At 56.0% G+C, this 15,229-nt stretch overlaps 1 protein-coding gene and 1 long non-coding RNA gene across 3 annotated transcripts in view; one reads left to right on the plus strand and one right to left on the minus strand.

Annotated features, from left to right (window-relative positions):
* Window positions 1-15,229, plus strand: part of TNR (tenascin R) — a 111,610-nt gene that overhangs the window by 79,610 nt on the left and 16,771 nt on the right. Inside the window, exons 8-14 of the mRNA XM_075936915.2 lie at window positions 1,002-1,187; window positions 9,635-9,724; window positions 10,263-10,526; window positions 11,515-11,781; window positions 12,649-12,768; window positions 13,162-13,305; window positions 14,383-14,502. Of these exons, the coding sequence (XP_075793030.2) occupies window positions 1,002-1,187; window positions 9,635-9,724; window positions 10,263-10,526; window positions 11,515-11,781; window positions 12,649-12,768; window positions 13,162-13,305; window positions 14,383-14,502 (1,191 nt within the window). The remainder of the gene's footprint in view (window positions 1-1,001; window positions 1,188-9,634; window positions 9,725-10,262; window positions 10,527-11,514; window positions 11,782-12,648; window positions 12,769-13,161; window positions 13,306-14,382; window positions 14,503-15,229) is intronic.
* LOC142830623 (uncharacterized) overlaps window positions 1-15,229 on the minus strand; it is a 165,582-nt gene that overhangs the window by 79,512 nt on the left and 70,841 nt on the right. The window lies entirely within an intron of this gene.

A 15,229-nucleotide genomic window follows, 5' to 3' on the forward strand; every position in this document is an offset into this window, starting at 1 on the left:
GTAGGAGTATCGGCGCCAATGGGGGGCTCTCAGCCTTCGATTTACTAACATCCCTGCTCCGGCATGATTTTAGTTAACCAGATGTCCACTTATCGTGGGTGTGCCCAAGTTTCCTGCGGTCCCATAAAGTTTGTTTACAGCCCCAGTCCTGGCTCTCAGGCTACATCTAAACTACACCCCTCTGTCAGCAGCGGGATGTAAATTAGATGTATCGAAAGTGCAAATGAAGCCGGGATTTAAATATCCCGCGCTTCATTTGCATAATGATGGCCGCCGCTTTTTTCGGAATGGGGCTTTTTGAAAAAAAAAAATGCCCCCTTTTGAAAGATCCTGTACTCTTCAAAAAATGAGTATAGGATCTTTCGAAATGGGGCATTTCTGTCAAAAATGCCCCATCTAAACTGCCGGGGGATTTTTTTCGAAAAGCCCCATTTCGGAAAAAAGTGGTGGCCGCCATTATCCAAATGAAACACAGGCTATTTAAATCCCAGCTTCATTTGCACTTTCGATACAGCTAATTTACATCCCTCTGCTGACAGAGGGGTGTAGTTTAGATATACCTCAGTGTTCTGCACTGTTCTTTAGTTCTAATTTAACCCAAAACGTCTTCTCAGTGCCCGGCAAGCCGTGGAAGTGTCGGCAATGCTGCTAAACGCGAGCATGTTGTTGGGTTTGATCTACTTATTTCCTTGTGCCAGTACAGTCCAATTGTGTAACAACACTAGCGCTTTGTTATGAAGAGAGCTGATAAGCCTTGGGTAGCCGTAGGCTGCATCAGTACGGAGAGACTTGCTACAGTATTGACCTCCCGTGGTTTGGCAAATTCTCTGGTTTGGTGCCAATCAGGCAGCCCTGAGGGTGCCGGACTAGAGAGGTTCGAGCTGTGGAATCTCCTGGCCTCGCCAGCGCCCAGCTTGCATTCCTTGCCCTCGCGCGGAAGCGTTGTCTCGGCTGTGATCCCAGACACGCGGCAGCTGCTCTCGTTTTCTTCTCTCGTCTAGAGATCGACGCGCCCAAGAACCTGCGGGTGGGCTTGCGGACGTCGGCCAGCCTGGAGCTGGAGTGGGACAACAGCGAGGCGGAGGTACAGACCTACAAGGTGGTGTACAGCACCCTCGCAGGCGAGCAGTACCACGAGATGCTGGTGCCCCGCAGCGCTGGCATGACCACCCGGGCCACACTCACAGGTAAATCCCTCTGCAGACCTGCCAGGCTGCGGGGAATGTTCTTCTCCATGCACTGGGCCTCATTCAGGAGACCAGCGAAGGGGTCTCCCAAGCCCATGCATCATACGGCCTTCCCCATCCCACGCCCTGTGTGCTGAGATGCTCTTGAGACAACTTGGGCCTGGTTCGCCCATCACTGATTGCAGTGGTGCTTCCTGACCGACACCGGTCAGACTTAGGTACGTCTACACGGCAGTCGAAGGAGAGCGGCAGCACCTGCAGGCACACCTGATCTGGCTTTGCGCTAACGAGCGTGGCTAAAAATAGCAGCCAAGACAGACCTCTGCCAGGTCATGCTCAGCACACAAGACCATGCACAATCTGCGGGCCCCGCCTCTGCCATCCGTCTAGCGGTTCCCCCCGATGGTCTGGCACGTGTCGAGCTAGAGCCTGTGGCAAAACAAGTGATTTTGGGGGAAGCCCATGTCATACGCCGGTAGGCTGGAAAGTTGCAAACCTAACACAATCACATACAAAAAAGACTGCAGGGCTGGAAAGCAATTAGAGCAATGAGTGTGACAATGGGGTGTGAGCGAAAAATACAATATTAGAAGTAATTTTTGCTGCATTTTATGAGGGGGAACTGCTTTGAGAAGCAGATTTTGATTAGAAGGAGGCATCACAGACTCACAAAACCAGTGATCTGGTTTAACTCAGTAGCCGGCTTTCTTCAGAGACGTTTCCTGCCTGTACGGACAAACAGGTACACACGGCTAATGGACCGAATTCTGCTGTCAGTTACACGATGCAAATCTGACGTTACTCCCTTCACATGAATATCATCCAGGGCATCAGTCTGGATTTGCCTCCATGTAACTGAGAGCATCGTCTGTTCCTGAAAGATTTCACTGGGAGCAGTTGCCAAGTTTAAAGCCCATGAAAGCAAACACGATAAAGGGGTTATTGTGGCAAAAATCATCAGGAGCAAAGTAGCATGAGAGGGTGAGTCCAGATGAAGGATCCAGTCTCTGTCCATGATTCTGAGACAGGGACTGATGCACAGTGAAGAGAGACAAGCCCCAAAAACCCATTACCTTACGTTGAGTCAGCAGCTGAGGAGATCACAAAACTCCCCCGCGCGTGGAACAGGATCTCACTGCAGTCCTCTGTAAATTCTTTCTAGGCATTTTCTGGGGTGGCATGGGGCATCTACTCCTTATTCTAAAGGGATGCTGCCAAAGGCATTTGGGCCCCAAATTCTGTCTGGCATTGGTCCCCGATTCACCTTCTGGGCTTTGGATCAGAATCTTAAGAAGGCACATGGCAAATGACAGATTGGTCTGACAGGGTTGCTGTGGACTGAGATGCTCTTGAGACAACCTGGGCCCGATTCGCCCATGTCCGCCTGCAGTGGTGCTTCCTGACTGACACGGGTGAGACTTGGGGTATGTCTGCATGGCGGACAAGGGGGGGTGCAGCAGCACCTGCAGACATACCTGATCTAGTTTGGATCTAACTAGCATGGCTAAAAATAGCAGCGAAGCCGCACCTCTGCCATGTCTGTGGGACCCACCTGCATCTCTCTAGCTGATTCGCCAGTGGTCTGGCACTTGTATGTGGACAGTAAAGGGACTGAGCATCCTAAGAGTCTCCTGTTAGTTGCACTATGTACAGAAATTCCACCGGGAATTCTGCGGGGCGTGACGTCTCCCCGGTGTAGCTGGCACCCTTTGGTTAATAGCAACACCACAAGTTTCGTAACAGCTAGGCTTTCTGGTCCCCACAGAAACGTGGTTCCGTCTCCTAGGTCACCTGTGACTCCACTCTTTCCCACAAATCCCAGTGTCTAGCAGAGATGGCCCACGGCTGAGACACCTGGAGCTGCACTCAAATCTCCCTTCAAACCCAAAGGGGTTCAGATCCAGGATCAGGTCTCCAGTGATCCCTCCCCTGTTCCCCATTTTCAGCCTCTGACAGAGGCTAGGCACACCCTTCCTACGCACCCTGGCTAATACCCATTGATGGACCTGTCCCCCATGAAGGTATCTAGCTCATTTTTGAACCCTGTTAAAGTCCCAGTCTTCACAACATCCTATGGCAAGGAGTTCCACAGGTCGATTGCACATTGTGTGAAGAAATAAGACTTACGATACTATTGTATTTCTTGCCGCTGGCTGGGGTAGCAACTGAGTTTTGGATCCTAGGGCTTGTCTACACTACGGAGAAGATCAACATTACCCCACCCACATTACCCCTAAGGAGCGCTGTCCCGGCACACACACCATAATGATTCTTTCCCCTTCCTCTTGTTACTCTTCCTTTACACGGCTCATCTCCATAGACTCAGACGCTACTTCAGTGTAAATGACTCATTTTTATTTAGAGTCTTTTTTCCATTATCACCTTCCAACTCCCATTGAAAGCCTCGGCACTGTATAGGGAAATCAAATACAGGGTAACTCTAGCACTGTAAACCGCTGATGAACGCAATCTCCGCAAGAGACAACACAGGAATGACTTTGCCCATCATGGGAGACTGGCAGCTGGTTCACAACACAGCAACACTGCCCCCCCCCCCCCCATCTCCCGAGAGAGGCAGGGGAAAAAGACCAGCAGTATCCAATTAAGCTGCAAGAGGAATTTAGGTCAGCAGAAGGTAATTAGCCAAGCTGGAAACCGAGCCGGCCTCCAGCGCTAGCGTCCCTCCTTTTGCAATGAGTGCTGTGACAGCTGTAATAATCACAGCTGGGCAGGACGTGGGGGTTACGCGCCACCCAACCGCTAGCCCCAAACTCCGAATGCCACGAGAGCACCGCACCGCCGCTGGCTCCGGGGGATGCCTGGCATCTGCTGAGTACCCACCACCACTTCCTCGGCGTTGGAGAGCTCCTAGCCAAATACCGGCCCAGGCGAACGCTGCTCCTCTGAGGCAGTCTGGCTGGACTGGAGTCCAGAGGGCAGAGAGCAAGAAGGGAGGAAGTTCCGCAGGGAAGAGCTCTACGTAGGTGGCCTGGCATCCGTGCCTCCGGGCATGCTGACAGTGGGAGGAGAGAACCGAGTGGCAAGGAACGTCCTGCTGGCCCTGTCAACGTGCAACTCTCCTTTCTTTTGTGGCGGACGCAGCGGGAGAGAACCGGGCCAGGCTGTGCACTGCTAGGAAGAGCATTTGCCTTCCGCCGCCTCACGAGCGCCTGGGATCCCCAGCTGCCGCTCCGGCCAGGATACGGCACCGCGCGAGCAGTGGGCTGCCTCTGGAGTGGATGCAGTGATGCGGTTCTTTGGAGGGGACTCACGTAGTTTTGCTGTCAGTGGCCTGGGAAAGGGCTGTTTTCCTTACTCTCTGTTTTCCTTACTCTCCCGTACGTTGCTGGGTGCTGCAGTGAAGAACGAACGGGCATGTCCACGCGGAGGGAACCGAACCCCTCACTGGACTCGGTCCTGCATGGGTGGACACCTAACAAAAGACTATTTCAGGCTCTCCCAGCTCTCCATCTCCTTCCCTTCCCACAGTCCCCTCCCTGCCTCTCTCTTCCCGCAGCCGGTTGGTTTCCTTTTACCCCAAAGGAGAGGATCTGCCTGCTGGCCTGTCAGCCACAGTATGTGATTTTGGGAGGGGAATCCCAGCTCATGGGGTCTTCTGGACAGATGGATCCTTTCTGCAGCCAAATCCCCGGCAGGTGTCCCTGAACCGCAGCCTCCTGCTTGGGCCCCCGTGCACGCCAGCCCAGCGACCCAGGTCTAATGATCTTTGGCCTGACCCTTAGCTACTGCTCATCCTGGACACCGATAGCCCAGCGCCATGTCGGCCAAGATGCCCAGTGATTTCACAGGGGCTGGGGAGAGCCTACTGCGTGGACTAGCCCTGCCACCTACTGGCTGGTTGAGTGAACTAGCTCATGCTCAGCTGGTACAACGTACAAGGACAGGCGAAAAAGTGGGTCTGTGCGGTAGCGGGCCCCACCTAATTACCACCGGCTTGGCTCCATTGAAAGGTGAAAGCAGAGCTGAGCTGCTATCCCTCTTACCCATGTCTAGGGTCTGAATGCATCCTGTCCAACGCTGCCTCTCAGCAACTGGGATTCTGCAAACGGAACTCAGAGACCAATTCTGTTGACGAGACACAGCTCAGAGTATATGCCAGCTCCCTCTCCACCATTAGCTGCCAGTGCTGGCAGCAATAAAAATTAACAGACGCGTAAGGCAAGATCTCCAGTTGGCATCCACTGGTGTCTTTCCATGAGAGTCTCTTTCCGTTGGCCAAGGATCTGGCCTCGCTGGAGAAGGGGAGCTGATGGAAGATCATGTTTGTGACCCTGGCACATGGGCGGAGGCGGCGCTGGAATTAAATGTTTCAGCTGGACACCTGCCTTTTTTCAGACTCAGAAATTGTTGTGGGAAATGTTTTAATTTTAATTTCCCAGGGTCTTATCGCCCAGGAAATCAAAAAATAAACACGGTCAGTTTTTAGTTGGTCCTTCTCTGCTGATCCTGCTGCCTCTTGGTCCTTTCCCTCGTGCTCTTCCTCCCCCTTTGCAGAGGAAACAGGAGAGGTGGAGGAGCAAATGGAAAATTCCAAACCCGAACATTTTGCCGTACACGTCCAATAACTGAAAACACCGATCCTTTTCCAAACAGGCAAACCCAAAATAACCTGCACAGCTATTCTTAAACTTTGGCCAACTTCCTCCCTGGTTTTTGGCCAGATGGGCCTGGAGCTGCTGTCCATCACTCATCCTTACATGGGCCTTGGAGGAATCCCCTGTCCTGAGAACAAAAGGAAGGAAGGAGCCAGAGAGAAGAGATCTCTCATCTCAGTTGAACTGCTTGGAAAAGCAGGACTCTCACGCTGCACAGAATCAGTAGCTGGTCTGTGCTGCATCTCATGACTGGGCTACACAGACGCATGAAACATGTTTCTTTTAATTCTGCTGGCAAGGACGTTCTGCCCTAGTGGGGGATTTATTTTTAGTGTTTGTTTTGTCTTTCTCTCTTGGCACAAAGCTGGCTGCTTCTGCTGCTTGTCTTTTTGCACCCTCTCTCAGACGCCTCTTCAGAGCTCATAGCAACCCTTGACATTCAGAACCTGGGAGGTGCTGCAGTTTCAGTTTGTTGTATTATTCTTGATTTACTTTCGTGTGCATCCTGGATCAAACCTGGGCAGGAAAAGGCCACCTCCTGGTACCCCCTGCAGAGCCAGCAGCTGGAAGTCCTGGCAATCTCAGAAGATGGTCAGATTGCCAGGTTGGTTTTGCAGACCAAGGTGGCTTGGAGAGAATGGACACGGTGCGGGTGCCATCTGAATTCAGGCAGGGTGCTTCTCCAGACCTCTGCTGCGTCTGCACAACGGGCCCTGGTGTTTGCATGGGCCCGTGCGAAGGAGGAGGACTAGGACTCTCCCTTTTCTGTACACACAGATGCGGGGAAAGGGAGGGACGTTTTGGCAGCTGTTAAAAGGGCAGATCCGAGTTGGATTCCCCAGTCCACGACTGTGCCAAGAGGAAGCGTGCACAGAACAGGACCTCTGGTGTGGCCTGTTCACACCTCACTAGTTATGCAGTCACTAGTTAGAGCCAGGGATGGTTTAGCTGCTTGGCTTCCCTCTCCCTGGCCAGAGCAAAGAACAAAGCTCTTTGTGATCTGATCACATGCGCCAGCAGGAGGACTCGGAGCACTTGCCGAGAGCCTGGGGGAACGCCACCCCACCAGCCCTGCTGTCTAGGCCTGACTTTCCTGATCAAGGTGGGGCCAATGGATGAGATTCGTGCGACTGCTCGGGCCCAGCTTTTCCAACCAGCTCGGAGCGGTTTCCAGTGCTCGGCACCCACAATTGGGCCAGATTTTCCACGCAGAAGCGCCGGCCACGACACTAGCTCTGGTGCCGAAATGATCGTTATTACTTGTATTTAGAGTAGTATTTGCCATCCCCCGCTGACATCAGTGCTCCACTGAGCTCTGTGCAGTACAAAGAGGTTGTGAGAGAGGCCGAGTGTACAATCTAATTGAACAAGGCAGGCAAAGCAGAGCCGGGAAAACAAAGGCACGGAGACATGGCAGGACTTGCAGGCCGCCTAGCAGTGCAGTGGCAGAGAATACAACCTATGTACCCTGCCCCCCTAGTCCACAGAAGGACAGGAAGAGGTCGGAGGCTGTGCCGAGGTAGAGACTGCCCCATGGGGCTGTGTCACAACTTAGCCAAGTTGCTTCTGTGGATGTGAGTCTCGCTTGGCTGCTGGTTTGTTACAGCTTTATCTAACTTGATGGGGGCGATCAATAATGGCCAGGCAGGAGAGAAATAAACCCATCAGAAGCCAAAGGGAAGTGACAGAGAAACCGAGGAGATATTCTACCTAGATAAAAGAGTGATCTGCAATCGGGTGCCCGGGAAATTAGCCAGATTTCACTCTCTGGAGTCAGAAAGCACAGGCGGTGCCTACCGCAGAGGACACCAGACCGTCCCTTCGTTAATTACTGAGGATTTCATTTGCACCTCAAAAAAATAAGAAACGCAGGTGACAGCGTTAGACGTCAAACCATGGCGAACAAAGCCAGTCTCACGTTTTCATCTCTCCGGCTGAGTCTCTGGCTCTGAAGGGCTTTGTACACACACAACGAGGAGTCCTGCGGCCCCTTAAAGACTAATGGATTTATTTGGGCATAAGCTTCCATGGGTCAAAACTCCTTCGTCAGGTGCAAGGTTTTGACCCAGGGAAGCTGAAGCACTCAATGCTTTTTTTTGCCTCGGTCTTCACAGACAAAGTCAGCTCCCAGACTACCGCACTAGGCAACGCAGAATGGGAAGGAGGTGGGCAGCCCTCGATGGAGAAAGAACAGGTTAAGAACTGCTAGACATACACAAATCCATGGGTCCGGATTTAATCAAGATATAGAATCACAGAATCCTAGAACGGGAAGAGACCTCGAGAGGTCATCGAGTGCAGTCCCCTGCCCTCACGGCAGGACCAAGCACTGCCTAGACCATCCCTGACGGGCGTCTCTCTAACATGCTCTTAAATATCCCCAGTGATGGAGATTCCACAACCTTCCTGGGCAATTTATTCCAGTGTTTCACCACTCTGACAGTTTTCCCTAGTGTCCAGCCTAAGCTTCATGGAGGTTAGGTCCATAAAAGGCTATTAGCCAGGGGATAGAAATGGTGTCCTTGGCCTCTGTTTGTCAGAGGCTGGAGAGGGATGGCAGGAGACAAATCACTTGATCATTGTCTTTGGTCCACCCTCTCTGGGGCACCTGGTGTTGGCCGCTGTCGGCAGACAGGCTACTGGGCTAGATGGACATTTGGTCTGACCCAGTACGGCCGTTCTTATGTTCTCCCTTGCTGCAATTTAAGCCCATTGCTTCTTGTCCCATCCTCAGAGGCCCAGGAGAACGTGACTTGTGTTGATCTCTAAGAATATGACTTAGCACTTCTGTAGTGCTCTCCATTTTCAAAGCAGGGTCTAGAACAGGGCTGGGGAACCTTTTCTGGGTTGGGGGCCACTGCCCCCCAGAAAAATCAGTTGGGGGCCGCACACAAATGAGAAGCAAAAAAATAAAAAACAAACTCTCCCTGCCGTGGCCCCTTACTGAGCCGGAGAACAACCCTCCCCACATCCCCCTCGTGCACCAGAGCCTAGGTGGGCCCAGGCTAGTAGATTTTGCACGCTCCAGCCCTACAGGGACACAGAAGGAGGCTGGGGCACCAGTACGGGCTGCCCAGTGCTGAGAGGGAGCCCTGAGCCTCAGGGGCCAGCGTCAGGCAAGCCAGGGGCCTCATCGGACCCCCAGGCCCTACGTTCCCCACCCCTGCTCTAAAGTGGTAACTCTGGGCTGCTCTATGCACACGTTTAGTCCATGGCGAGCTCAGGTGTGAGTCTACCCTGCAGTGACTGACCGCGTGGACCCTGCCAGTCGAGTAGATGCTGTGCACTAAGGCAGGGGTGTATAGAATTAAACAGCTCCTAGATCAGGTGCCAGTAGAGGGCGATCAAGAGCATGTAGCACGGCTCCACCTCCCGGATGTGGGCGGACCCACAGAAATCGTTGCACGGCCGATGGCTTCCTCGGGTAGCTGCTTGGGAGACCTCTCACAATGGGAGGCTGGTTTCTGGGGTCTGGTGCATCCCCTCCAAAGACTTGCCCCTGTCGTTTCACTCGGGGCACGTCTGGGAAGGCGGTGCTTGACCACCAAGAAATAATTCCGCACCTCCAGATCGTTTCATTGGCCGTTTTTCGGCAGCCGCTTTTGCACCTCGCGACCGGTGCTTTTCACAAACATCTTGACGGCTCCACCAGAGAACGTGAAGTTCCCAGGGCAAGGTTGACGGTGAAGTGAGAATGCGGGAAGGCGAGACAACGGTGATGCAGTCATGCGGTTGGGAACACGCACGCACACACGCAGACTCGTGCATGCACATTAACATCCTGTGTCTTTGTGTGTAAGCATCCTGTGTCTGTGTGTGTGTGTGTGGCAGATCTGGTGCCGGGAACGGAGTACGGAGTCGGGATATCGGCCATCATGGAGAGCAAGCAGAGCATCCCCGCCACCATGAACGCTAGGACTGGTGAGTTACATGGACCTAGCCACAGGCAAAATAAAACACCCAGCGCAGTGCTCCCGGCATCATTCTGAAAGCCCAGCGCTGCCTCCTTAGGCCCATGCCCAGCCTTAGCCTAGGGCGTGATAGGGGACCCAGGCTGTGCGGTGCAGCCTCTGCTACAACACCCTGCCCGCTAGGCTGGCACAGCTTACGCCTCTGTTACTGCTTCTGTGGGTCTCATTGCTGTCGCTCGGGGCTGTCTCCCGGCGGCTTTGTGTGGCTACAGCAGAGAGCTGACAGCGGCACAGTTACACCAGTGCAAGCTCCTACGTAGCCCACAGCCATGGGCTTCCTACGCATGCCTGGGTCTTGTGAGTAGGGGAGGGTACCTGTGGCTGCCAGAAGCACTAGCCTTCCTGCCCCTCCCCGCCTGTTCACACCCCAGAGCCTATGCTACAGTCACCTCTGGGCAGGCTCAGCTGCCCACAATCCAAACAGCGAACTCCACGTGCTGCACCCCGGGGCTGGCACAACCCTTCACCGCCACGGTCTGCTCCCACAGAGCTCGACAGTCCCCGGGACCTCGTGGTGACAGCCTCCTCAGAAACGTCCGTCTCCCTGGCCTGGACCCCGGCCCGGGGGCCCATCGACCATTACCGCGTCACCTTCATCCCGGCCTCGGGGATGGCCTCCGAGGTGACCGTGCCCCGGGACGAGGCCGAGCTGACGCTCTCAGACCTGGACCCCGGCACAGAATACACCATCTCCATCATTGCCGAGAGGGGCCGCCAGCAGAGCCTGGAGTCCACAGTGGACGCCTTCACAGGTAGGGAGGGGCCGGGCCCAGCGCTGCCAGGGCTCAGATTGGTGCAACGGCCGGCGGGTCTCTCGCTGTCCCGGGCGCAAAGGAAAGCCAGCCAATGCGCAGCGAGCAGAGAGAGACGTCCGCCCGAGTCTGGGACCGCCCATCCAGCAGGCGTGAGCTGCCCACGCGGCTCAGCGAGGGCCCCCAGCAACGATCCCCGAACTAGCGGGGTCACTCCCTGGGTCACTGAGTGCGAAAGCTCACGAGTGGGGGGGGAGGGGATGGGCATCGCGGATTGCGCCATCTCCTGGGAGGGACGGGTGGCTTCAGGGAGATACCACCATCTCCCCCCTCTGCCCTAGAAGCTTGCAGAGCCCACGAGCAGGCGAATTCCTGCTCTCCCCCCCCCCCCAGAATGTAATGGGCAGGATCAGAGTTTGAACATCTGTCTCACCCGCAGCGCATGTCCGGGGTCTCCCGGAGGCAGGCCAGAGGTGAGGCGTGGGGGGCCGGGCAGGGTGATGCGCCCTCCCCCTTTCTGTCATGGTTGGCTGGCCAGGGCCCCTCTCTGCATGGCAGCTCCTGGAGCTGACAAGCAGCAAGCAGCTGGGTGCTGCAGGAAGGGGCCACTGAGGGTCAGAGGGGGAGTGCCTGGGACTCAAGTTGTTGGAGAGGACGAATCTTTCAGTTGTCCCTCCCCACCCCTGAGCAGGTACCAGTCGCCTCTGAGCGAGGCCTCTGTTGTGGCCTGAGCGCCCTTTGTTCTGTTTGCCTCCCGTTCCCAGCCAGCGCTGGCCTCTCTCGATCTGGCCCAGCTGGGTGGCGAGGCCCAGTATTTTACAGGAGTGACACAGCCCAGCGAGACGGGTCTCAGGGCGGAGCCATTCCTTTGCCTAGGACACTCCGCTCGAATGAGACTTGCATCGACTCAGTTCCGTACGACACAGGCGTCTTGTTGCATGCGAAGCTCCTCCCTCGAAGCCTGACCAATCCTCTCTCTGCTTTCCAGGGTTCCGGCCAATCACGCAGCTGCACTTCTCTCATGTGACTTCCTCCAGCCTGAACATCACCTGGAGTGACCCCTCCCCTCCGGCGGACAGGTTTCTCTTGAACTACCACCCCAGAGACAAGGAGGAGACCACGCAGGTCACGCTGGATGCAAGCAAGAGACACGCCCCCTTGTCTGGCTTGCAGCCGTCCACAGAGTATATCGTGTCCCTGGTGGCCGTGCATGGGTTGGTCAGCTCCGAGCCCATCGTAGGCTCCATCACAACAGGTAAAGTCATCCGGCGGGACGTAATGCTCACGTCTAATCTCGGGCGGGGGATAACGGCGGCTCCTGGCTCAAAACTCCTCCAAAGTGGGATCCAACCGGGTCACTGATCGTCACAAAGGAAAGTTGCTGGCCCGGTAAATCGTTATTTTAAAGGGATTATTCATCTCGGGCACCAGTCCCACCTGCCCCCGAGCGAAGCCATTTGTCAAAGGCCTCCTGCCGGCGCGCTCCGGAGCCAGATCATGTGTCTCGGGCTCCCACCGCAGCAGGCTACGAATCCTGGTCCGCATTGTCGTCTTTGCCGTGGCCACTGAATCCAAAACAATAGGAGGGGTTAAGCATTTAGCCTCCCTTCATCCTGCACTCTCTGCCGGGGCCCAAACACTGCACGCGGCCCAAAATCCAAGTCAGCAGCCTCCTTTCAGCGGAGGATGAAGCTGCTGTAAACAAACGGGCTTAGAGAGATGGGAGCTGAGGGCCGGGGCAGGGGGGCTAAGCCATTTCCGACACACAGCAGCACCCCAGAGAAGGGCTGAGCCCTCCGGCCTTCCTCTGCAGGCAGCCAGTGGGGCTCTGTTGCTGGGCTTCGTGTCTGGCCGTTTGGTTCCTCGGCTCCTGTTCAGAGCCCGGTGGGGGGGAGGGACCCCCGAAGGGCATTTGAGGTCTGCCTCCCTGTGAGTCTGGCTATGGAGCAGCTCCCCCGGTGGCCTGTCTCTCTGTCACTCCTTTGCACACGCCCACGCTGGCCGTGTATCCTGGCCTTGCTTACCGGGGAGACCCTCTCTGGCCCCTATCGAGCGCTCGAGACAGAAGGGTTTGGCCACTAGGGCCCCATGCCCTGACTGCTCCTCTGCCTGCCACCTCTAGGGATCGACCCCCCGAAGAACCTCACTGTGGGCAACATAACCAAGGACTCAGTGACCTTGTCCTGGAGCCCTCCAGAGGCCGCTTTTGACCACTACCGAGTGTCCTACCGATCGGCACAAGGTAAGCCAGCAGCCCGCTCCAAAGGCTTTTCTGGCTCACTCTGGCCTAGCACAGCAGCCGGGAGGCACGCTGCTGCACGGAGAAGCCAGAGCTGCAGAGTGCCTGGTCCCTGCAGGCTAACAAGGCAGGAGGCCAAAGGCCACTCACATTGCTGCCCGTGTCTCCCCGCCCCAGGACAGAGGTTCAATGTCCCCTACACTGCCAGTACCCCAGGGCTGTGTACACTGCCTGTGTCCCTGCCTGTACCCCAGAGCTGCGTACACTGCCTGTACCCCAGAGCTGTGCCGGGGTCTCTGCCCCCCACCAGGCAGCCTGAGCATCTGCTGGCTCCTGCTCAGGGCAGATGAGCCAACGGGTGGCCACCAAGCCCTTTGTTCTGCCCACGCGTTGCAGGGAGAGCCGAAAGCGCGGCGGTGGCCAACGACGTCGCCGAGTACACTCTCCGCCGCCTGCAGCCCGCCACCTGGCACGAGATCAGCCTGAGCAGCGTGCGGGGCCGGGAGGAGAGCGAGCGCATTTCCAGCGTGGTGTACACAGGTGGGGGGCGCTCGCATGGCAGGGGGTTGTACGGGCGCGGCTCGCTGGCAGGGAGTAGGAACCAGGGAGGCAGGAGGGCAGCGCAGCCCAGCAGGGTGGCCTCCTTGGTTGGATGGTCATCGCTTAACACGGGTTCAGACTCCAACCTGCAGCCTCTGTCCCCGGTGATGTGCTAAGCCTGCTACAGGCTCAGGGAGAGGGGCGCTGTGAGAGGCACCCACACACTGACTGTAAATACCACCTGCCAGCCAGCGACCCAGGCGCCCGTGGGCCTAGTGTCCAACCAAACCCCTCAGTGCAGAGGGGAGCCTGCATCCGCCGTGTGGCCAGAGGACATGCCGTGGAAGATGGGCTTGCCAGGAAAGGATGTTTTAGCACCGGGGTGGGCAATAAAACGGCGGCGGCTCCACAGGGTTAGCAAGTGCGGGCGATCGCAGTTCCTATTGGCCAGGAATGGTGATCCACGGCCAATGGGAGCTGTGATTCCCTGTACCTGCGGAGGCGCAGGGGAGTATGGCAGCGGGGGGCCTCGGGGCTCACCCTGGCAAACTGGATCTGGCCTGTGGGCCGGTATTTGCCCACCCCGGCTTTAGCCCCAGCAAAAGAAAAAAGGACCAGCCACCAGTCCCAGCCCTTCTGGGAGGGATGCACCGTAGCCACGAGCCAATGGGGAGCTGCGGGTAGCCTGTAGGCAGCAATAGCAGAAATCCACCCCTCAGAGCTCGCAGCAGCAGCATAAAAAAGGCCCCATGGATGAAAAAAGAACCGCCCAGGGGGAACAGTCGCTACTGAAACTGTGTGAACTGGATCTCGATTCGCAGAACTAGAGGGTTAGCAGGAATCGCGAGAGTCATCCCAGCTAGCCCTCTGCAGGATTTGTTGCATCTAACCGCCCCAGACAGATGGCTGGCCAGCCTCCTTTGGCAGAGAAAACTTCCCTAGCCAGGCTGCTCCACTGTCCTAACCCCAAGCAAGTTTTTCCTGGGATTTAATCTGCAGTTCACCCCTCCCCTCTCTCCGAGCGAGGACAGTTCCTCTCCGCCCCCTTCACCTGATGAATTTATGGTTCCTTCTCAGCCATGGACCACCCTCTGGGGCTGTCTGCCACCAACGTCACCCCAACGGAAGCCCTGCTGCAGTGGAACCCGCCTCTTTCCGAAGTGGAGAGCTACGTCATTGTGCTAGCGCCCTACACGGGTAGGTCTGGGAACCGACCCGGTTGGCCCCCAGCCTGCAACGCGGCAAGATTTGCATGTCGCTTTAGTGCCACTCGGTAAATTCCATTCGCGGCCTCAGAAATTAATTCATCTGTTCCCCCCCCCCCCCCCACACACACACACGGCAGCTGGTTTACAAGGGTTCTCTCGTTACGGGGAACGAGGGCGGGGGGTTGCTCTCAGTGTTGGTTGCCAAAGACCAGGAGAGCTGGGACAGGATGGCAGAGCGGCCAGCCATGTGCTGATTTCCAGCCGACCCCCATTCCTGCTTCACTGCCATCCGGGCGATGTTTTTACACATGCTTTACCAGGGAGGCCCTTAGGGTTTACGGGACCCTGGGCAGTACTGTTAAACTGGTGCTCCTCTGCCCGACGGCAGGCCAGGGGAGAACCGTTTGTCAGAGAAGTGATTTTATAATCTGCAGCAACACGCTAATGAAATCTTGTCAAGCAAATTTTAAACCCTGTCGACTCTCACAGTAAATTCAGACACTGACAGGAGATACCTGGGGCTGGCGAATGCCAGTTCGATGGCTTCATTACCAGTTGATTGGCTCCTTCCCATGTTCCAGGTTCTGCTACTAGCTCTAGTTGGCTTTTTCCCTTGTAAGTCAAGTTGTTCCTCTCCGGAGGAAGCTGAGCCAGAGAACAGGGACGGGAAGAGATGGGTGGGTGGACATTAAGACCCAGCAGTGCCCTACACAGCT

The sequence above is a fragment of the Pelodiscus sinensis genome, chromosome 9 (assembly GCF_052426305.1).
Source record: "Pelodiscus sinensis isolate ZL-2025 chromosome 9, ASM5242630v1, whole genome shotgun sequence".
NCBI lineage: Eukaryota > Metazoa > Chordata > Testudines > Trionychidae > Pelodiscus > Pelodiscus sinensis.